This window comes from Brachionichthys hirsutus, chromosome 9 (genome assembly GCF_040956055.1).
Source record: "Brachionichthys hirsutus isolate HB-005 chromosome 9, CSIRO-AGI_Bhir_v1, whole genome shotgun sequence".
NCBI lineage: Eukaryota > Metazoa > Chordata > Actinopteri > Lophiiformes > Brachionichthyidae > Brachionichthys > Brachionichthys hirsutus.
Window position 1 is genome coordinate 7,714,781 of NC_090905.1, and position 24,058 is coordinate 7,738,838.

The following is a 24,058-nucleotide window of genomic DNA, read 5'->3' on the forward strand; positions in this document are numbered from 1 at the left end:
AAGTCTCACATGCTTGCCTTAAAATAAACAAAGACTGCCACTAATATCGAACCATTTGGCGTGTTTTTGCGTGTGACATTTGAGTGCTTTTCGATTTTGCTCATCAATAAACAGGTGACGCGTCCGGATCCACATCAATCCCTTTAACAAGAGGGGTGTTGCCTTTAGATTTCGTTATAAATCATGTGATTGGTCATTTAATAAAGAGTTTGGCTCTGATTGGTCTGATGTAAAGTAGGGGTTGAACTTACCGAGACTCAGCCGCCAGTCAACTGCAGTTGCTATTGAAGCTAAAAGGGAAGCGGGCGAGTCATCCGCGTAATGAAGAATTAGCATATCGCAATTGTAGTTTTTAGCCACAGAAGACACTCCTCTGTTCATTAGTGATCCACGGAGGTCCCCCAACCAACAAATTCATATATTTTCGTTGTATTTCGTGGCCACGAGACGTCAGAAAAGAACCAAGGAGCGAGGATGTTTGTCCCCGCGGGAAGATAATGAAGAGGCTGCGCGTTTTGTTGGTGTGCCTCATTGCGCTCCTGTGCTGGTAAGCTAGCCCGACATCCCCATCTCTCCATCTCCATTCACAAGATTAGTGGCACGCCAAAAGCAACATCAGTCGTGGCAATAGATGGACCAAGTTGAATAATTACTGGATGTGCGTCATGTCGCTTCGCTTTGTATAAAATGCGTCATTAATGCTCGGTGACGTGAATCCTCCTACACAGCTAGCACCAGCTAGTCGCAGGAGTCGTGCTGTGACGTCTCCGTCAAACTAACTGTAAAGTACGACCCCATCGTTGTTTAATCGATACTAGACATGACTAATTGATAAAATACATTTTTAAAAACGCACATTATTCCATTTTAATATTTTCTGAGAGATGGTTAGCAACATATTGAGAGAGAGACCTTTAAAAAAAGTTAAACATTGTGTATCCTTCAACATTTATTCTTAAATTCTTTATTTATATAAAATAAGGGCCATTAAACAACATTTTAACAAACGCAAATGCACCCGAGTTTGCAGAAAAGCTAGTTTCCATTGATATTAATCGCTGATACAATTCAACTTTTCTGTCGCCTTACAGTTCGTTGTCATTTAACCATTCACTAATGGTTTCCTGCCTATAGTGGTGCTCTGTAAGGCCTTTGCACTATTAAATGTGGTGTGTGTACTTTCCTTCCAAATTAGCAACCCAAACAGCTTCACACCATTTGGCGATGCGGGAACTGTCAGACTGTTCTAACTTTCTCCTCGTTGTTTACAAAAAAAATGACACCGATAGCCGTTTTGTTAGATCGAGCCGGCAATGATTCTGTCGTGGTAAGACTGCCCCGAACTGTCGTAATCATTAAATCGACGCTTCTTGATCGTTACTTTACAGTCGACCACAAATGATCTTCAGACTTGCTTTCCTTCTTTCACGCTTTCCTCAATGTGTTTGAAACGCATGATGGAATGAATGAGTGAACATGATGAACCTTGTGTAAATCCCTCATCAATTAATAAAACTGTATTCACTCTGGTGCAGTCCTTCCATGGTGGTGATGTTTTTCCTAAAATGATGCAGTCTGGTAAAAATAAGTGCGTATTTCTTATCAGTTGGTCAGACTGAAAAGGAATGTGCTAGCTAAATCAGTGTTGTTGAGTTTCTGTTCATGAACCTTGTACTCTTTACTGAGGAGCAGCAATGATCCCTATAGATTATAGATTTTACCAAGAAATAAATAGAACATGGAAATGACAAAGCGGAACGGGACTGTGGGATCAATATATTCTTATTCAGTCATTTAAATTCAAGAAAGTTTAAATGCAATGCAGAATTGAAACGTAATAATGAGTGAGGCTAATTGACTTTGGCACAATTGGATCTGATTAGTCTTGCAACAGAGGCGTTGTCTTGCTTAAATAATATGTTTTCACTTTACAAACTAATGACCATGCAACCACATGCACTGACGCCAGTACCGGGCTTTAGTATACTGCTGTCAATGTCTCACTCCTCTGTGCTAACTCTCACATGTCCCAGTGGGAACGGAGATAAGTGCAGTCCATGCATTAATCTATTGGTTTACAAGGAAGCAGAGAGAGCTCTGTAATAACAATGGCAAAAGCTATGGAGGTTCATTCTCCAGGATATTGGTGATTGAGGTATTTCATGTTTAAATGTCATTTTTCTTCATGTAGTCTTCTTGTATTGGTCTGAGTCTGAGTAGCTGCTCAGTCGGCGATCTCCTCTAGCCTGCAGCGCTCAAACATGCACAGCAGAATGTATTCTGAATGTGTCATGCTGACTCTTCACTCGGCAGCAGAAAGTTTACATTATTGACACTGCTTGCTCAGGCTTCGCTGGAAATAGTTTGGATGTCTCCTTGCACGGAGGTGCTCATTTCCAGCTAAGCTGATTGTCAGTAATGATGGTTTTATGCACACACAAATATTTTCTCCCCATTTCGTGTAATTTCAGTGCTTAATTTTTGACTGAGTGTGACGTGTCAGCCCTCCTCTGTAGTAACCAAACTCTTGTGGCACGTTATGAACAGAGAAAGCTATATTTCTATTTTCTCTCAAACAGCTGGAATCATTTTGCCAACTGCATCATGGAAATCGTTGCATTTTTGTAGTTGACTGCGCGAGAGGAACGATTCTGCCCCTGTGTCATAGGCTTGTTAGATTCGCAGCCATTCGAGGATTATTATGCAACACGATTAGCACTCGAGAGATAATCCTGAAGCATGAAGTGTTTGTCACCAACAATAACAACAACAAAACTTTTTCTTCTTGACTGTGCTCCTCTGTCTGGAGACTGCCCCCTCTAACTTTTTAAAATGCAACGTGGGCACCGTGCAAAGAGCGAAGCCAGCAAACCCTCTCCTGAAAATAACTCTTATCATGCCTACATTGTTAAAGTTCCCTTTTCCAGCTAGATCGTCTTTGAGTTGCCCTGCAGTTCTCCAGTGGCTGGAGAACCTGCTGTCAGGATCAGACTTCTTGTATTTCTCAGCAGTATCGACACTCCGCTGTACACAGCACTGAGAGGAAATGACAGAGAAACAGAGAAGGCTCTGTGTGGGTTTTTCTTTTTTTGGTCAGTGTAGTCCTGGAGAGAGAGGGATGTTGAAACTTAAAATGGAAGGTAAGTCTGACTGGGAATGAGAGAGTTGGATTTCTCCTGCCTTTTCATGGGAGCTCATCAGCCCCACGATGCTGATGTCTGTCTTGCTGTAACTTTCATGCTATTGTATTACTTCCATGATTTACTGCATGCTTGTCCTCACACATGCATTGTTTTTTCTCACCCTTTGCTCTGCCCGTATTGGATGAATCCTTTGTTGTAAGTCTCTTGTCTATTGTAAGTCAAGGATTCATTGATTTCATACTGATTGTAGTGAAAAATGGACTGGCAGATGTAAAATAAATTGTAAATAAATACTATATGAGATTAAGTATATTGCGCTGAAGCGCTGGGTTAATCAATCATCGCTGTAGTTTAGGAACGCAAAGGAACACCACGTCACTTTAAGGAAGCTCAGTTAAGACTAGTAAGATCAAACTTTTAATCATTACATCCATTTATTTATAGACTGTAGAACTGGAAATAACAGCTGAATAATAGTCAGTATTTTGAGTAATGAAGAGATAAAGACGTTAAAGTGTGTAATGATCTCACTCAATCTACCGGTAGTTACTCGTATTCCCTTGCGTTTTAAAGCTTGGACAAATTCAAGGATCAAATAGTTTTGCTCTCTTCTATGTGAATACCTAGGGGGCTAATCTCGAGTGCGTCAAGGTAAACATCATGAACTGTTCACCCATCAACGTTATTTGATAAGTACACAAGAGGTTTGTCTTGCATGTCGTTGCAGGATCCCAGTCTAACATCTTTTCTGCCAGTAGTTGGTCCTGCAGTGAAGCTGAATGCACACCAGCGGCCTCGGGCTCTGCCAGCGGTGGTTAAAAGGGAAAATGTCGTGCTTACTCCGTGGATAGTTTTGTGAGGCCGAGTATAAAAGGTGGCTTATCAGGACACATTTTTTAGTGTTGCGTGTTTGTTTGTGTGAGAAAAAAGTGTCAAAGGGAAGAATTGATTGATTTGACTGTTTTGCACATCAGATTAGAGTCTGATTTCTTTCTTGTGTGCGTGTTTGAGCTTGTGGAAACGTGTAATGGGAATGCAGTATGCACTGAATATTTTTGACAGGTCACTGAGTCAGGAGTTGGGTTCTCCTTTCCACACGCTCCTTGACAGAATCTCTTTCCAGCTCCCCTCCCCCTCTTTGGCTGTGCTTCTTAATGCTTACCTTCTCCAGCTACTGACTGGTTTTGCTTGTACGGCCTGTGGCGGTCCATTCCTTTATCTTTTGTGCATCTGCGTGTGTGCCTGTGTGCATCGCGAAGGCTTGCGGATGCCCGTGCAAGCAGACTCGCATGGTTGTAAAGGACATTGTGTACTTGAACTCATAAGGACATGCAGATATACCAGTACCATTGTATTTGCTTTCTGTAAGTTCCCCCTGAATGCAGAATCCCACAGTCTCGTTGAGGAAGTCAAAATAAGGAGGTTTGTTGTGGAATGAAAGTCCCCAGGCTTCAGGCCGTTTTGCTTCAGATGTCGGTGCTGCTGTCTTGTCTCATGTAAGCATCAAAGCAGGCCAGTTTCCTGTGCTTTATCCCACATCACGCAGGGGCACGCTGTCTGCTGATGTAAATGTTTCATGAGTTTTTGTTCTCCCACTGTGCCCGCTGATGCACGAACGCCAAGTATGTGCATTATTGTACCCACACCCACCGCTAACCCACGCTGGCAAAGTGGCTTTGCCTATCAAATGACATTATATCACATGGCTGCGTCCTTCGGCCCCTTTGTCCAGGCTCACTACTACCGATTTCCCCTTCTTAAAGCTTTTGTCTGCCTGTCTGCCTGGGAAACTCTGACGCTTCAGTGTCTCCTCACTTCTGCCATGGCTGCGGGACGGCTCAGCGTTTTCTCTTTTGTAGAATATAGGTTTTTCTTAACATTTCCTTAGTCAAACCTTTCACATTTATTCAGAATGACTGTTTTCTCACATCAAATTTGTGACTCTGAGGTTGTGACTCTGGATTAAAATGTCACGCTGTTCAACCAGCGGCAGTTGTGTGAAGTGAGCATAACTTGGCAGCCTTTCTTTCTCCTGGAAATGTGGTCTGCAGGCTTTGTTCCAAATAGAGGTGTGTCTGTTCGTGTACCTGAGAGAAAAGGCTCCTTTTGTAAATAATAAAAAAAAAAGTTTATTTGCGTCACAGAGCTGGGGTTTTTTTCAAAGGAGGATCCGTATATTTCAGGAAGATAAACATGTTTTGCAAATAGCCTAAACTAATGTGGTGCGGTTGTCTGAGGCTTTCATTATTTTGTAATTATCTGACTGAAGGAGGAATATGGAGTTTGTGATACTTACAGATACTACTAGTCCTGTACTGAAGTTTATTCGCACATAATCTTGACGAGTAATAAGAAAGCCACTAATTGTGTCATCATTGAACGCAAGTATGACATCAATGGCTTAGCATATTGCTCCATTGCTTGAGCAAGCTTCATTAATGTAACCAGGTGCTATATCACCCAGACTGATTCATTCATTTCGGTTTTCTTAAATGTTGGTTTAAAACTTTCCACCTGTTTTTGCTCCCTATTTGAAATAAAATAAATCGGTAAGTGAAATCATATGATAGAACTGTAAGTGTCTGTGAATATTAATGTCAAAATGTTACTATGAGGATTAGGGCTCGCTCTTCTGCCTGGCACGGATTACCCCACAAAGGTCGCTGCTATATGTCTGCATTTCGTGGGCTTCACTTCCACAGCCCGCATTGCTGTGTCCCTCAGGAGTTCTGGTTTTACAATGAGTTGGAGTCGGGCACCTCATTGCCGTCTTGAGACTGGGCATCCATATCGCACACCTTAGGGCTGTGCAATATGGATGCCCAGTCTTTGAGACTTGTGTACACAAGGAGGAGGAGGAAACGTGTCCGACTAGTTCATTCGTCCTCATGACCATCATCCCTCTGTCGAGTCACGCGGTGAGTCCCATTCATGACTTCATGCCTGAATTCAGAAACATGCAGGCGAGTACCGGTACGCTTCTACAACCAGCAGGGCAAACCTATTCCGTCACCACTAGCTCGGTCGCTCCACGCAGAAGAATACAGTCACTCGACTCAACAAGGCTGAACTTTGGTTGCTTTCAAGCAAAGAGTGAGAAATACAACGCTCCTCTCGCCACAGATGTCAGGAGTCACTAAATGTTCGGGTTCTGCTGCTGTAGCTAGGTTCTTCACGTGAGAACATTGAACAAAGATTATGCGTAAAGACGTTTGGTGCATCTTTTGACTTCTTCCACTCAAAATGGAATAATTGCATACAGCCCGCTTTCGTAAAGAGGAACAGGACGTTGTATTGAAGAGCTAAATGCTGTTCTGTTCATGTCGTCCATTACCAGGCAGTAATAATTACCCACTGTAACCGCTCTATCAACACTTCTGGTTGCTTGAGCAGTAATTCAAAGAGATTAAATGGTAGATTCCAGTTCAGACAGTATGTGCAGCTGCCCTGAGGATGCAGCAGTGCAGGGGATTATGGGGGATCAGGAGGTTTGCACACAAACTGCTGCTCTATATTATTGCTTACTTCCTGTTGAATGGGAATGAGAATGCAAATTCAGCCTTCCAAATTAGGCTGTTTGCCTTTACCCTCCCCCTTTTCCAATTTTGTTTGCCAGGCAGATTCGCTGGCCTACTTTTCCTGTCAAGTTCTGGCCCATCTCCTCCCCCCCCCCCCCCCACCATCCACCTCTGCCCACATGGATTGTTGGAATGTCTCTCTGCTCTCTCCCTTCTCTCTTTTTTTCCCTGTCAGTTTGATGCAGGTATAGCGTGTGTTCAGTGCTGAGAACACAGCTGTATATTTTTTTTGCCGTGTGTGCGATGGCTCCAAGCATGTGAATCAGATTGGTTTACAAGCAATGAACTGGGTGCCTCGTCACGCTGTTCTTCTTCCCCCTGATCAGCCCGTCGCTCAGCTCCTTGCTTCAGATGTGAAGAATGTCACGAGACATTTGTCTCGGCACAAACGCGGCATTCAGTCATGATCAGGTTTTAAGAAGACAGGCCTTGTCTCTGATTTGTCCTTCCTGCATTGATGTGTGTGACGTCTTCCTCTTACTCGTCTTCTTTATCCGTCACAACAGGTGACAGGGTGACACACTTTAAGTCGCTTAATACAATTAAAGGGGGTGAAGCTTTAGCGTACATCACCGCGTGTGTGTGAGACAGAGAAGGTGTATATAATAAGCAGCAACAGTCTGATCTGAGATTTAGGGCAGGATTTTGGGAAGACGACTAATCTCCTTTACCAAGGTTATTTATTTTACTTTGTTGTTTGCAGCATCATGTTGAAAGAAAGAGAGAGAGAGCACAGTGACGGCGCACTTTTAATTTGCTTATTAAGAGTAAAAGCAAGAAGGCTCGAGGTCACACTTTGTCATGCAAGACGCCTCTGAAACCGTTTTGTCACCAGGCAAACATCCTTCCTGAGAGGACATGAAGCCCAGTTGGCGTGCCACTTATTTAGGATGACGTCTGGCTTGTTGCTGGTTCATTGATCTGTCATCAGCATGTTGTTTCTGTTCTTTCCTCTACTCTACAGTGCAGCACGGATCATCTATACCGTGAGAGCTCTGGAAGCTCATAAAACCAGCAGGAAATAAAAAGGGATTTAGCGGTTTGGGACCATCTGTGGTGGTGTGTCTGAGGATTCAGGACGTGTTGTTGGTTCAATGCTCCTCTGTGCAAAGTTGCTTTCAATGTTATTATGGTGCTTTCATGGGCAGTGCAGTGGAAGCTAGGTTCTCGAACAAAAAAACTGATCTTAAATTGCCTGGGAAGTCGAACACCCGAGGGGAACCGAAGCCACAAAGGTGGAGTCGACCGGAGTAGGTTCAGTTTGAGTAGATCTGCCGTAGACTTTTCTTTCTGGTCTGCCGTAGACTTTTCCCACAAGTTAATGCAGTTCCAAAACACTTGCATGAAATGTATGTGCCAGTCTTTGGTCAAAATAGCAAACAGATGCTGCAGGACAGCGTCCGTCATTTGTTTTCTGTCCAACATACGCAGCGGCCATATTGTACTAACATTTGGTAAATAGCATAGAAGTAGCTTCAGTATTGTAATGTAAAAGTTGTCATCGTTCGATGACCTGAAACATCAAGAATACCAGTGGAGAGGCTGTCTGACTGGCAGGATACTGACTCGCACAGATGGCTGTCTGTGTGATTGTGAGTATTTCTGCCTGACAGCCCGGCCCAGTCGCCAACATGACTGTCCATGTGTCCCGCACTCTCCTGACATGCAGCAGCTCCAGTTCCATGGTAGCTTTAAGTCTACGTTTCGTGCTTCTTGGTACTAACTCTGTGTTGTTTTGCACAGTTACATTCCAATCAGCATTTACGTAATGGAGGCAGGCTGTTACGAAATGTTAATCACTGCTCCCGGTTCTCTCTGCAGCCTGTGTAAAGGTATTATTAGCATTAATTTCACACTCTTGTAGTAATGTAAATGTTTTATCATTGTTGGCTTTTGCACAGCAGTGTGACGGTACGTGCGCTTATTGTTTGACGGCTTTCATGTGTGCATGTAGGCCTGATATGAAATTATAAGGGGAAAATACAAATCTAATTAACTCTACAACAGACATGACTCATGAGGTTCAGAAAAATCAAGATGGAATTTTCTTCCATTGAAAAAGACACAAAAACGATGGAAGTCCTGCAAAGAAAAGTTGCTCATATTTTTACATTGACGGGAGTCGCTGTCGGGTCGAGATAACCCGGGTCAGCCTGCCGTCCGGCCTCCTCCTCCCCCTCTTGTCAGCCTGCTGGTGTTGAGCACGCTGCAGGTCCAGGGCAGCTTGGTTTGCGTGCATGTTTCATGCATACAATGAAGAGCTGTGCACATTTGAGTCATGATTAAATACAGTTGTCACCTGAAAGTACGGCAGAAATATTCTGGGACCTGCTAAACAGTATATACAGGAGAGAACAATGAGGTGGGAGTGAACTTATTCAAGGAAGAATAAATTGCCTTGGGTGTGTTTCTGTCTTTCAAGCAGAGGATGTCCTCGTAAAGCTTCTGCAGCCGTTTTAAGACACTGATTGTCGACAGCATAATTGGTGTGTGTTTTATCTTTATTTTATTTAAATGATTCATAAAGATTTTGAATGAAACTTTTGCAAATACAATCACAGTCCCAGGTGTAGATTTCCCTGCATGTTCCTCATTTGTGATGATCAGAATAATTTTGCATTGCAATGACATCAGTCCCCTATTTGTGTTTCAGGTACCCTAGTCAACATGTGCATTCTTCAGAGCAGAGCCCAGGTCAGTCGGCTGGGGATGGAAAACCTGAGGGGCAGGGGCAGGACTCCATGCAACAAGAGGTGCGTTTGTTTGGTGCCTTTCCATGTTTGAAAACCAGAGACTCCATCAAGCAGTGATGTCATTAAACAGTACTATAGTAAACAAGACATGCTTGCTAAATAACATCAAATAATCTATGTAACATCTACTAAAATGTCTTGAAGTTTCATCCTTTGCTTTAAGTACACCAAGCTTTCCCAGTACACAGTCCCAGTGGCTGAAAGTTGTTGTTGTGTAATGGATCCCAGTCATAGAGAGAGTCCACATGAGGACTGATTCTTGTGTGAGCACAAAACAGGAGGAATCATTACTTGTGCTCCAGAAACAATCAGGACGCAGCAGGAGAGGAAAAGCAGCCATTCCTTCTGCATGCAGCCTTTTTCCACAAATTGAAATGCAAAGACGAAAAGTAAATGGTGTTAAATAAATAAGATTAATCCAATTGAATTATGGGACTCTGTTATATTTTTGATCATCATTGATTTTTATTTTTTATTTTTTATTTTTACATTTCAAGTTCTTGATTTGTAATTTTTTCCCCAAGGTGTTGGAAGAATGGAAATCACACGCATCATACGAAATTGGACTAGAGGCAGAGGCGGCGTCACAAGAGAAGCTGGAAATGGACAATGTAAATGAAGGAAGTGTAAAGTCATATTAAACTCCTGTTTAAATGATGTGACTGAGCAATCTTAACATTAGAATAACCCAGATGGTATAAATCCTGAAGTAATTTAAAACGTGTGGAAATGAGGATATTTCAAATTGCATGCATATTCATAATTTTTTCATTCTGTACTGCACATTTAGGAAAGATACTTTTAATGTGTTTTAATTCATGACTGGAGATGTTCTATTAGGATGGTTGTTGGATTCACTTCTCTTTTAATTGTAATGAATCATGTTTTTTTTTCTTTCTTTCTCACTAGACTGTGAATCCTCAGGAAGTTGAGGTGAAGGAAACCAAGCCTGACCCAGAGTCTGATGCTGCATCCGCTCCTCCTGAATCAGACCCCCAGACAGACCTGCACCTGCAGACTGACACTAAGGACAGTGACCAGGAAGTCCCTGTGCCCACCACTACAGAATCAGTTCCAGCTCAGGCTCACATATCTGCCGATGCCCCACCCTCGCCAGGGTTCAACAGCGACGCCCCTGCTGCACCCTCAAGCCTGGCTCTTCATCCAGCCACATCCTCGGATGACGCTGAAAACACACCTACCTCACAGAGTGCTGGCCAGAGCCACGCAGGGTAAGTTCAGTTCACCTCTTCATTCCAGAGACCTGCTCTTTGTGCTAGAAGTTGGCTGGAGCCACAATTGAGCAAAATTACAATCAATGTTCCTCTAGTGACGGCTGAAGCCAACTGCAACCCGGTAGAGGTGTGAAAGCGTCAAACTGTTTCGATTGCTCACATCTTCATGCCACATGTTGCTCACTTTCTTTGATGTTTTCATTTGCTTACGTTTAGTATTTTACTTCACGTCACTTTTTTATTTTATTTTTTATTTAACCACTTGTCAATGACTGGTCACAAACTGAAAGGGAAGCTTAAAGGAGAGCTTGTCCGAAGTTTTGGATTTTTCAAAAGTCCCTTTTCATGGAACTTGTGGCCGGCAACTTGAAGTGACATGGAATTGTTCATGACATTTTATCACGTGGACTTCGACTGGACGTTTGTGGAACTTTCACTGGGATTAAACTGCATAATCCCCAGGCTGAACCTTGAAGAACAAAAACCTTTGATTTCACAGTTGACATCAGGACATCTTAAGACGTGACCATCCACTGCCCAACCATCCCTTTTGTCCATTCCGCTCTTCTTCTTCTCTCTTACTCCTTCTGCCTTTTCTCTCTCTATCTTGCTCTCTCTGTGTCATTTATCTCGTCTTCCTCGTTCCCTTCCCTGCCTCTCTCTACACTCCCCGGTTTATGGTGGTGTGGTAAACGCCGTGTCCTTTGTTTCCCTCAGTGCAGTGCGGGTTGCCAATGCAGGAGATGAACTCCCAGTAGACAACTTTGTCTTTGCTGAACACTCTCATTCACAGTGTGGGGTTATCCCCCCCAAACTGGCAACCTGTGAAAGCTCTCCTTTTGGCAGCCCTCTGCTCAGGTGAGTTTCTAGCCCCCAGATGCCATTCAAAGCACAGAGCCAGGTAATGAAGTAACAAGCTGCACCTCTCTGCCGTGCACAGCCATCGACCGCTGGCCTTGCGCGCCACTTGCTTCTGCTTTTTATTTCTAATTTCCTTTTTCTTTTATGCCTGCTCGAAACCGAGGACTGTCAATGCTTTCAAATTAACCAAACGTTTTTCTTCTTCTTTTCATTGCCCAGTAATTTGTTGTGCTATTTCCTCCCCTTTTTGTTACCTTATCTTCCCTCCCATTCTGCTCTCACTCCACATCTTTGACCCTGCACCTGAGATAGAGTGGACGAGGCTGGAATGGAGGACCAGCTGACAGACCAGAGCCATAGCTCTGAAGCTGAAGCGGAGGTCTGGTCTACGTCGGGTCACGTGGACCAGGAACCACGGCATCAGGGGCAGGAGCTTGAGGATGGGCAGTTTGTTTCGGACCAGGAGGGAAACGTCTCCCAGCACCACCCTGAACAGAAGGTCAGCACCTTGTGGTTCATTCATATTTCTCCCACGTCAAAGGAAAAACACATTTTTCCATTGAATTACGACATCCAGAGCTTTTTATTAAATTCCAAATGCCCATTGTTTCAGCGCAGCCCTAAAACTGAGAGGAATCCTTGTCAGGTGAACCGGCCCACCATAATCCGTGACTGGATTACCATGGAAGTTACACATATCCTGTGGACGGATGTTCAAAGAGGGATTTTGAATGTTGCGAGAGGCAAATGTTGAGTCTGCTCACTTTCTGGTGTTTTTAATCACATTTGAAGGTCATTCAAAGACAGCTGTATCTGGAGGCATTTATTTATTTGCTGGGTAAATGTGTGTTTGTACAGTATTCCACTGTTTTGTGGCCACGATCTGCAGAACTGTGTCGGGGTGTTTACGTAAGAGGTCGCCTGAGTTGGTAGATGTTTAGGATCAGACTCCCTTGTAAGGTCCAAAAGGGACCTTATATAATCCATGGAATGTTATTCACAGCTCGGTGCATCTCAGTGCGTCAGTGTCCAGGGGCTAGCTGACTACCATGCCCACATTTTGTGTGCGTGTTAGTTGCTGCTCAGAGCACACATAATGTAGAGGATCAGAGAAACCGGGATACCAATATTCTCGTTAGATTAAGTGACACCTTTGAATGTGGAGATAAAGGTTATAAAAAGGTTAGGTGACTGTCACTTTGTGTGTTTCAGGCAGGCGTGGCCAGCGCTGCCGGGGAGGCAGATCCGTCAGTACCCAGCAAAGAGGACATCCCCACATTCGATGAGTGGAAGAAACAAGTCATGGAGGTGGAGAAGGAGAAAAGTGAGTGCATGCGTTGTTAAAGCACTCGTGTTCACAAACGCACGAGTTCTGCACCAGAGGCTTGATCCGAGGCTCCCATACGAAGCTGGACAGCCCAAACGTAGCCTGACGATGTTAATCTCTCTTGTGACACAGATCCAGGAGCTGTTCCCGGCTTTGCTTCTGTAGACAATAGGGGACTCAAACTGTCAGTTTCAGTATCAGCATGCTGGTTCTGCTCACCGCTAGTTTTTGTGCATTGCCTACATCCCGTATCGTTTCTCCCTTCCTTCCACGTGTTCAGCTTGTCTCTTACCTTCTCCCACGTTGTTCTATCTTTATGCCACCGCGTGCCATGTGCGGTGGTTGGCCGAGCGTGTGTTTATATGTGTTGCATAATGCCCTTACTTGTTCCTTTCAGGCTCTTTTCGAGCGTCTGTAACTGGGCTAATGCGACTCTTAAAATCTTTCCAGCTCAGTCTCTTTTTATGTCGACCAACGGCAGCCCCCATCCAGTGAAGAAGGTTCAGAAGAATTTCAATAACTATGCGTCTGATGAGTGTGGTGCAAAGATACTCTCTGCCAACAGTGAGGCCAAGGTTCGACATGCATCACCCCTGTTGCCTGGAAACACATACAGCTGCTGCTAAAGATATAGATGCCATCATTTATGTGCTGGTGATGATACATGCTACTAAAACGCATACATAAGCATTTAAGTGGCATAGAGGGTCCTGATTTATGGAACATTTATGGCTTACTGATTAAATAAACAGTTGAACTCAATACCTGGCAATGATGATGGTGTATGCTAATGTTCTCACTCTTTCTTCAGAGCATGTCATCTATTCTCAAGAAGAATATGGATCTGTACATGCTAAATCCTTGCAGCACCAAAATCTGGTGAGTGCAGCGATGCGCTACTGGTGCAAAGCCAATGTCTTAACGGTTTGATTTTTAAAGATGCAGCTTTTATATTTGAATAAATTTCTCTCCAGGTTTGTCATAGAGCTCTGTGAGCCTATTCAGGTCAAACAGCTGGACATTGCTAACTTTGAGCTCTTCTCATCGACACCGAAAGACTTCCTGGTGTCCATCAGTGACAGGTATACGCACTCTATTTCTTGTAGGCTTTTTCTGAGATGTTCTGTTTGATTTATGGCAAGCAACGGTCCCTGCTTTGACTCCAGTTTGTCTCATATTAATTAACTCATTCAACGAAAACGGCTGGCATTGAATGAGATCATTTATATTTAATTATATATGCAGAATTGCATTCATTGATGTAGGCCACTAAAGTATAGCACCAGGCCAGTAGCTGTGCTTGAACAGTTTTTTTTTTTTTATTTCTCTGCCTGGATCATGGCCCACATGACCCATCACTTATAACGCAGTTTAATATTTTCTTTGACTATGGCTGAGGAAGATTTAAATATTTTCCAGTGTCATTTCAAGCAGCAACATCTAAATTCCATTCTCTGGAACTGAGGGTCACTTGGAGCACTGTTGCCCTTTGTCTTGTTTGCTTCTACTGCTTAGACATCTTACTTTTCTTCCGATCCACCTGCAGATATCCGACCAACAAGTGGGTAAAGCTTGGGACTTTTCACGCCCGTGATGCACGTACAGTTCAAAGCTTCCCGCTGGATGAGCAACTTTATGCTAAATATGTGAAGGTAATTGTTTTTCTCTTGCTCACATTCAGATGTAACACTTGTAGCTCGAGGGAGTTATAAATAGTTAATTCATGCTCTCTCAGGATTTTTAACTTCCCGGTCAAAGATATCAAGAATTTTGGCCATTATCTGATACTGAAATGTCCATTCGTGCCGATGTGGTTAATTTGTTTTGGTCTAACACAGATAAATTAAATTTATCGTGAATTCCAACTTGTAACACATTTGACATGTGAATTCTGGACTTTTGTTCTGTTAGTTTTGGCCAATAAAATTGTGATTGCGAAATCATTTCAGAGCCCAGTCTGTTCACACTTCAGATGATGATCACCTTTCTTTTTAAATATATAAATTTGCCTCGTTTTGGCCTCAGTTGCAGCCTAAAAAATAAGCTGTTCATTGAACAGCACAAAGCTACAAGTGTTGTCATAAATGATAAGTTTCTGTTTCCTCTGTCTGTTGCTCACTAAATATTCATTGTGTGTGACGCCTTATTAAACCGTTGTAGTGCTGACGATGACGCTTTACGTTGTGTGTGTGTGTGGATGTTGCATATGGCTGCTCACTGGGACTCGTGGTGTTTCATAACCTGACTTTAGTCGAGGGTGTTTAACATCTGTTAACCGTTCTCATGGAAGCGGACTCACTTTGCTTTGAGTTTGTCCGTCCATCTGTCGGCTTTGTTTCCTTCCAGATGCTTTGCAGAAACTTCTTTCCTAGCATTTTGTCTGTTATAGAGCAAACATCCAGTGTTTGCCAGCAGTGAGTTTGTCTCATGAGAGCTCCTCACGCTAGCAAAATGCCTGCATTGTGTGTTGCTAAAATCAGTCCTCACTGGTTTCTTTCTCTGTTGTATTTCTCCTGCTATCCTCCTCCTGTCTTCCTCTCTCATCAGATGTTCATCAAGTACATAAAGGTTAGCACCGTTCCCTCTCCATCAGAGGTTATTATGGTCTGTTCAGTGCACTCTGGGAATGTTGCCTCACACTTTAAATGGGCGCGCTTTGGCAGAGCGTCATCTTTAATGCATGTGAGAAATACCCATCAGGAAGAACGTGCACACAAACTGTTCTGTAATCACTTTGCAATTCTACTATTTAGTTTGGTGGTGCAGTGGCATTATGGGTTAACGGATTGGGTGCACATACATTGTTGATGCGGGAACAAATGTACATTTATGGATGATATTTTCGTCGTGTCCGTTTTCCCGGCAGGTTGAACTCCTCTCCCACTTTGGCTCAGAACACTTCTGTCCACTCAGTCTCATCCGGTAAGTGAATGCTCTGCTTATTTTATAGTGTTTTACCCCCGAGGCTTTTTATTAATTTAAGTAATTCAATGGGATTGTAAAATGCTCCTGCACATTTGCAATTTTTACCATTTTTATTGACTATTTCTTCTTTCCTTATTTTGTCATGTAACAGAATACCTTATACTTTTCTGCAGCTTTGTGTCTTTGTATATGTAACTGTGTGTGTGTGTGCGCATGTCTTCTGTAGGGTGTTTGGTACCAGCATGGTGGAGGAGTATGATGAGATAGCAGATTCCCAGTATCCATCAGAGAGACTGGAGTACTTGGATGAAGACTACGGTAAGATGGTGTACATTTTCTGACACATCCAATGCTAAATATTTAGTTTTGCTAATATCAGATGAGTGTACCTATTGGTACAATTCTAAGGTGTGGTAATGGCAGAATAATTTGTTGCTGCAAATTAAACAGATTAAATAGAAATAATGGCTTTCATTTAACACCATTTGACCTTTTTCTCTTGGTACTCACTAAAACAATTACTGTTAAGTGTGATTTAAGTATCTGTTTTATAGAATAATAAATGACGGTGTATACTTTTTTCTTCAGACTATCCACCTGGCTACCAGCCATCCGAAGACAAGGCCTCTAAAAACCTGCTTGGCTCAGCAACTAGTATGTACATGCAGAAACGTGCATAGAATGCAACTTCAATAAAAGCTGTAGTGATGTACAGGGATGTGAAAAAATATTGTCCCCGCTCCTGATTTAATGTTACTCGTACTGCGTCTCATGCTGAACCGTGTCGGCTCTTCAAACAAAATTCATAAATAAATAAATTATAAAAAAGGCAACACTGAATGATTATTTAACCAGAAAAACTCTGAGTAAAGCAAGAACTGATTTTAAAGACCTATGGAATAAATAAAAATGAAATAGTTTGTTTATATTTTCTCCTAGACGCCATCCTAAACATGGTGAACAACATTGCTGCTAATGTGCTCGGCGGCAAGCCGGGGCTGGAGGGTGGAACTGAAGCAGCAGGTACTCGTCCTTCTTAAACGCGATGCTTCCTGTTTTCCATCCTGTGCCACCTTTCGTGCCCAGATCTCCATTAAAGGCCCGGTTTTCTTTATAATACGAGCAAACCAAAGATCTCACGTTGAGGCTGCTGCTTTGCACAGCATTCTCTAACAAATTAACTTTGGTTGGTTATTTCTTTGACGTTCTAATTCGTTTCCCTTTGAGATAGTTTGCTTTTGTTATCCCCCTTTATCCGTGTCATTCCTTTCCATATTTATCCTGTGAAAGCTCAGATGTATGGATCCAATGGCTGTTTTTGTATTTTGTTCAAGCTCCTTTTTACTCTTGCATTTCTCCATTTGAATTAAAGTAGATTCATTGAGTGACCGCTTGAAAAGGCTGTACACAAGTTATGTCTGTGTTTTGATTTACCATATTTTTGGCTTGTTGGCCATGCAGCACAATAGAAAGGCTCTTGAATGTAAACTGTTCTCTGGCTAGGTCCTGCTCTGAGTTTATTTGTTGTGTGATTGTTCAAATGACAGAAAATACAACTGCAGTGGAGCATGAAAAGGGGAGCGCAGAAGTTACGCCCAAATCAGCCGAAACGCCGTAAGACCAAATACCAGTTAACTCCTAGTAATACAAATAGTTTTGCTGTATGTGTCAAGGACGAGTTAAGTTCAAGTACAAATATGTTTGACATTCTACTACCCTCCAAAAAATCTAATATTTCTGTTATTTTTTTAGACTGGAGCCTGCAGAGCAGGAACGTCCTGCAGCCCAGGAGGACTCTGCTGCCTCCGGCGACCTGCTCGCCTCGTCACCTCACTCCCATGAAGACAGACAGATTGTCACTCTGGTAGAGGAGGAGGATGAGGATGAAGAACCCAGACAGTCTACCGTGACCCTGATGGAGGAGGAGGCAGAGGAAGAGGAGGGGAAGGCGAAGGCGGAGGAGACGACGAGGGAGGCAGGAGACAGGAACCAGTGGGAGAGTCAAACTTACTGTCCTTTCGTCTCCTTCTCCTTGTCTCTGTCCTGCATGGTCACTCTGCCAGAGCTCCTCCATCGCTGGTGCTCCGCCAGGCTGGCCAAAGAGAGACTCCGCAGCCTCAGGAGGAAGAAGCTGAGCATTCACACTCGAACACGCCCTCACCCAGCACACACACCTCAACTGAGCCCCGCCCTTCTTCCCACACCAGTCAAAGAAGCCCTCCCCCTCACAGAACAATCTCCAGAACCCAATGTGCCCGTTGTGAGCCAAAGTGAGGGCATAACCGTGGGCGAAGTCCACACTACGCCTCCCGCCATGCCTGATGCACACACTCCAGAGCTCCATGTTGTTCTTGAGCCTAGTAGGCTCACCATCATCCCCCCGCACAGCTTCTCAGACATCCATAGCTCCTCGTCATTGCCTACCCCCACACATGAGGAGAAGCTGCTCCCCCCCATTAAACCCGCGGCCCTGGACACCATGTCCATTACGCCCGTCCAAGCTGTCTCCATCCCAGAGACACAGCAGGCCAGCAGCGCCAGCTCCATCCTCACTGTCAGCCTGCCCACGCAGCCTGTAGCCTCTGAGACGGACTCCCCTGGCGTTGTGGTCCCCCCCCTCGTAGAGCAGCCCGTTCAACCTTTTCCCACTGCATCAAAGCCCGAAGACTTCACCCCTCCTCCCACGGAGCTGCCAACGGCTTTACCACTGACCGACGCACCTTCAGATGCAGAAAGGTCGAGCGCAGACAGTGGGGACTTGCAAAGACATGATATCCAGACATCTCAGACACACGGGGAGCAGCGGGACTCCCTCAATCAGGCCGGGGAGTCCCGTCGGATGGAAGACCCAGTGGACGAGGACGTGCTGAGCAACAATGGGAGCGCCAACGGTCATCGGACGGCGACGGACTTCTACGCAGAACTACAGAATGGAGGCGAGTACACCAGCGGAGCAGCAAATGGGAACGCTGCACTGTTGAATGGGGGAGTGATGCACGGCTCCAGCCAGAAGGAGAGCGTGTTCATGAGGCTGAACAACAGGATTAAAGCCCTGGAGATGAACATGAGTCTGTCCAGCAGATACCTGGAGGAGCTCAGCCAGAGGTAGAGAACTGGACACAGCAATGTTTCCAAGTCATGTAATCCTAACTGGATGGCTCTTTATTTGTCTCTTGTCTTGAACGCCCTTTGATTGCTATAACCAGGGCCATCGTGTCATCATTGGATGTAACTCGTGCGTTTGTGTGGCTCAGGTATCGTAAACAGATGGAAGAGATGCAGAGGGCTTTCAATAAAACCATCATAAAACTTCAGAACACTTCACGCATTGCTGAGGAGCAGGTCGGTTCACCTGAAGGAGCTCTGATCAATTGTAACATAAAAAGGGGTTCAGTGCTTCATAGCTGTGAATGACTGGTGCGTTTCAGGACCAGAAGCAGACGGAGTCCATCCAGGTCCTCCAGAGCCAGCTGGAGAACGTCACCAAGCTGATGATCAATCTCACGGCTACAGTCGGCCAGCTGCAGAGAGAGGTAACGTTCTGCACTTTTAAATTTCATTTTAAAATCAATTCACAAATGATGTCGGTTTCTCTTGAGGCTTGAGACCCCACCCCCCCCAAAATGCGTATTTCCTGCAGGTATCTGACCGTCAGAGCTACCTGGTGGTGTCTCTGGTCCTCTGCCTGTCTCTGGGCTTTCTGCTGTGTCTGCAGTGCTGCTGCAGCTCCTCTCCCGGCCCCAACAGCAATGCTGTTGCCCTTCCAATGAGCAACCACTACCCCAGCCCCAAGAGGTTGGACACACACACACACACTCTTCACATTCATAGGGCTTTACTTTTAAGTCACTATCTTATTTATAGCAGTATTGCTTCACCCTCCTCAGGCCTGTCGTGTTTTTTTCTCCATCCACCTTTACATTAGGGTGCTGCCTTTGCACTCCGTATATTAGGTCAAACATTCCTCACTTGGCAGCTTTTTGTTTGATGTTGTCGGTCCTGTCCTGTAACGAACTTCGAGTCGTTGGAGTCGTGACGTTGTGCCCGTCGCTTAGGAAATGTCATTTTCTTTCATAGGTGCTTTTCCTCCTATGATGACATGAGTCTAAAGCGCAGGGTGACCCGCCCACTTGTTCGCTCCAAGTCATTCCATTTGTCCTCTACGGAAGGTAGGCTGTCTCATAAACACACACACACCGTTTTCTACCTGGTAGCTCTTCCTCTGTTTGCCCTTGAGAAACAAACAAACGAGCGACATTATCTCTACTGGAGACATTTCCACGCCGGTTGCATCAGATCGCTGCAGTGACCACAGCAAACTACTTCCTGCTGTCTTCTGTATTTTCAACTCTCCCCTCCATCTCTATCCTCCTCATCTCCTCTCACATGCCCCAGCTGGATATTCTCGGTATTGCCTGTGCCTCACGTAACAAACACAGCTGAAGCAAGCAATAAACAGGATGGAATTATTTGAATCATGAAACTTAAAACTGCCTGTGCTGGTCATTGTGTGTGTGTGTGTGCATGTGTGTGTGTGTGCCCTTGAGGCTGATAAGCTGTCATTGCCACCTTGTGTCCCCAAGCAGGCTTAAGGAGTATAATTAGCTTCATGATGCCTTGCTGGCTGTTGGTAGACATTTGCAAGTGATAATCAAATTGGATGCTTTCGGTTTGTATTCAGTAGAAGTAATGATCTTAATGCTGTGATTTGTGCATCGATTTTTGTTCTTGCGTTTCTTAATAGAGCTACTTGCAAGGTCACTTCATGCTTATTACATGTATGTATTCCTGTCTGCCATTCCATCATTAACACGGCCCCTCTCTCCCCTCCCCAGTAGGTCCAGATGACTTGTACATTGTAGAACCTTTAAGGTTTTCTCCAGAGAAAAAGGTACAGTGTCTGTTTCGACTGCTGCCGTTGGCTGTGACAGCTGCTGTGTGTTTTCCAGTGTCTTTCTGTCTGTGCGTTTAATGTGGGGCGTAACTTACTCGTCAGCTTACAGCTGGAGAGTTGAGATTCAGCCCGCTCCGTACCTGTACACGTTTAACGTGTTGACGGTGTGGCAGATTTCTACTTATTTATTAAAACCTCGCCTCCTCTTCGGTAGTCCTCCTTTGAAAGTATGCGGTGAGGTGACTAAAGCATGCAGTACTGTGTGTGTAATCCTCCACAGTGTGAAGGTCGGTTATAAATACTTTGTTTAGAGGAGTTATTTTAGTTTGTTTCTTCCAGATTCATGATTTCATCATTCCATTTTTAACCTGCTCCCTCTCCTTCGATGCGTTGGTGTCCAGCACTCGGTGGTCCAAGTGGTTGATTTAGATGTCTGCTCTGCCTCTAACTCTAACTAATAATGACGCCCCACCGCTGTTTCTTTCTTTTCCTGCAGAAAAAGCGCTTCAAATCAAAGTCTTTGGACAAGGCTGAAATCCTGAAGGCAATTGAGCCCCTTCCTTCAATCTCAAATGGGGGTCCAAAGTGCAACGGTTTCCAGTCATCCCTTCCTGCTACACGACCCCCTCCTCCTCCTCCTCTGCCCCCTCCTCTTCCTTTACCCTCCCCTCCAAAAGAAGTGTCATTACTGCCAACTGGCACCTCAAAGGACTTCTGCCCCCTGGAGACTAGCAGCAGCAGCAGCTCATCCACACATTCTGAAGAGTCTTACGGAAGTTCCCTCCCCCCTCCCGCCCCGATTTTGCCCTCCACCGGCCTGTGCAATGACCGTGACATTCTTTTCCCCCAACATCAACCCCCCGCTAAACCCCGCCAGGAGAAGCGCTCGCTGAAGCGGCGGAAATTGCAGCAGTCGGAGCTGCAGTTCGGCACCATACCAAGAGAGGGCGTCGGGTCTATGCCCAGCCTGCAGCATCTCATGAAGGGGAACAAGCAGATCAGTGTCGGGACCTTTGGGGTGACGGCTGTCACCGGACATGTCTGACAAATTGTACAAAACTTTCTATTCGCACAGGCATGCGTACAGACACACACACACGCACACACACACACTTGGTGGTAGCAGGCCTTTGTGGTGAGGATGTGAACTTTTACTGCATCCCAAAGAATGACCCGTTTCTAACACCCTGGAGCTGAACTGGCTTCAGCAGCAGTAGCTCTGCATCATCAGTTATGTGCCTTTATATCTGCTCTAGACCTTCTTCAAGCTCAAGACCTGACACTCCTGACTAGTCAAATGCGTTGAAATGTGCTCAAGATGTTTTTATTTCCGCGTGGATAAGCACACTTCCCCGTGACATCCGAGTAGCGGTCTCAGCACAGCGTGGAGGAACGCTGTCCCCGACTCGATGATTCTTTACCAACGGGAACACCCGAGAAGTTTAGCTGCTCTTTTTGGATGAAATCTTTTGTTGGGAGAGAACCACAGAGCATTAGAAACGACTTCTCTTTCCCTGATCTCTTCTTGTCGTTCTTTGCCATCTCTTATCCCCTCTGTCTTTTGATGTGGGACCAGTTTGTCCACTATACGCTGTTTCTGTCTCTGTCAGTCTGATCCAAACCAACAGAGCTAAATGAAGAACAAAAGTTTGCGTAAAGTCGTTTCATTTTCTCATGTGCCTCACATATGATGGCAGTTCTGAGTGAGCTTCTGTCAGTTGGTGCGAGCTGGGCCTCCGCTTTCTGACACATTAACCAGATTGAAATCACACTGTTACAGAAGATAATGCGACTATGGGGGAGTTGAAATGGGTCCAGACAGGCTAGAGGCGAGTGCTTTTTGGTTTAGTCAGATTTAGTTTTTCATCTGTAACTGAGCCACGCTCTTCTTGTTAATGTGTGTGTGTGTTTATGTGTTTTAAATTATGTTCACACATAATTATGTAGGCGGCAGTTTCTGGTTCAGGGTCCAGTGTACCATAGAAGCATGTTGGATGGTAAAACTGAATGTTTCATGAATGTGCATCCTGCTGTGACCTGAGAGCCGAGTCTGACGGGCCAGTTTTATTTATCTATTTATTTATTTAAATGATTACAAGGTTTCCTAACCCATCCACTGGCTTTTCAGACTCCATGTGAGTATGTTAATAGAAATGTTCCAGTGCAATACACTTGACCATACGTGCACTTTTTTCTTTTTTGGTGGTACATTTAATCTTGGGATCTGACATTGGAACAGCCTTAAGCTGAGACACCACACATGTATGATCAGTCATGTCCTGCAGCAGCTTTATATAGCCAATAAGATGACTGGGTATATATTTTAATTCACTCTGGTGATGATTTAATGACTGACGTGTCATTTGAACACCATTGGAAGTATTGGGTAATAAAAGAGGTTGTCTTTCTTTCTTTTAAAAAAAAAATAGTTCTTGAGTGGGTCTGTGTGGTTTGTGCATTTTGACAGAGACAGACTTTTCTCTCCCTAAAACGTACCATTTACCTCTTCCTCCTTTCTCTTTATCCACGAGCACTTCTGCCAGCCTCACCCCTGGAGATGCACAACTTTCCAATTTTATTATTCCTGCTTTTATTGATCGCTCCAACATGTTCCCCTTAGGAGAGATTAAATGCTTTGAGTCCACACCCTTGCTTTCCTGACTAGCTGGTCTTTCTGTGAACCCTCACTCTGCTTTACGCGTCTCGTCTGGTAAACGTGGTTTGTGACTAAGAGAATATGAATCGTTGGTGAATAAAGGGAATGCAGCAGGTGGGTGTGAATGGGAACACTTGATGTGATTCTGTACGTTCCGCATCACAGGAAAGTCGAGTTCTTGTTGTGCCGTTTAAAGTGTAGGAGCCTTTGTGTGCAAGCTTGGATGCATGTGGGGAATGTGTTGGTGATTTCAAGTGTGTGTGTGTTGTGAGAGACTTGGAACGTGGTCGACTCGAAACGGCGAGCAGTCAGAATGTTCTTGAGATTACACGAGCTATTTGTGCACTTGCGTGGCTCCTCATGCCTTTTTTTTTGTTTTTCTACCTTTTCTGTCGTCTTCTATCCTTTCTCTGATTACTCTGAAGAACTGCACAGTACTTTTGAGTGAGACAGTGTTACTACAGAGCAGTAGTGCCATTAGAAACTGTGAATTTCTAAATAAAAACTTTTCGTTGTCTTTCAATTTGTTTTCTGACTTTCATTCATAGCGGTAAAAAAAATTGTGGACACAGTTTACCAATCATTGATCAGTCATAAGTTATAGTCCTTAGAGACCAATAGAATGGAGGATTTACTTTTTTATTTGATACAGAACAACACCTAATTTAAATTGATTATGGGAATAT

The 24,058-nt window shown here is 44.3% G+C and overlaps 1 protein-coding gene across 1 annotated transcript; it reads left to right on the plus strand.

Annotated features, from left to right (window-relative positions):
• Positions 1-497: 497 nt before the first annotated feature.
• suco (SUN domain containing ossification factor) lies at positions 498-23,871 on the plus strand. The gene is made up of 24 exons (XM_068743184.1): positions 498-547; positions 9,375-9,474; positions 9,999-10,100; positions 10,384-10,706; positions 11,427-11,567; positions 11,883-12,069; positions 12,783-12,894; positions 13,348-13,472; positions 13,709-13,776; positions 13,872-13,979; positions 14,444-14,549; positions 15,445-15,465; positions 15,764-15,819; positions 16,049-16,140; positions 16,411-16,476; positions 16,762-16,845; positions 17,370-17,433; positions 17,575-18,927; positions 19,077-19,164; positions 19,251-19,355; positions 19,463-19,617; positions 19,900-19,991; positions 20,658-20,713; positions 21,213-23,871. Exons 1-24 carry the CDS (start codon positions 498-500, stop codon positions 21,759-21,761), a joined length of 4,203 nt encoding a protein of 1,400 aa, XP_068599285.1. The 3' UTR covers positions 21,762-23,871.
• Positions 23,872-24,058: the final 187 nt, after the last annotated feature.

Bases quoted from the DNA above. Each gene is read 5' to 3' on its own strand.
- suco (XM_068743184.1), top strand. From the start codon at position 498: ATGAAGAGGCTGCGCGTTTTGTTGGTGTGCCTCATTGCGCTCCTGTGC. The intron at 17,434-17,574 runs GCCGTAAGACCA...TTATTTTTTTAG, and splicing joins ACGCCCAAATCAGCCGAAAC to ACTGGAGCCTGCAGAGCAGG. The intron at 19,165-19,250 runs GTCGGTTCACCT...GGTGCGTTTCAG, and splicing joins CACGCATTGCTGAGGAGCAG to GACCAGAAGCAGACGGAGTC.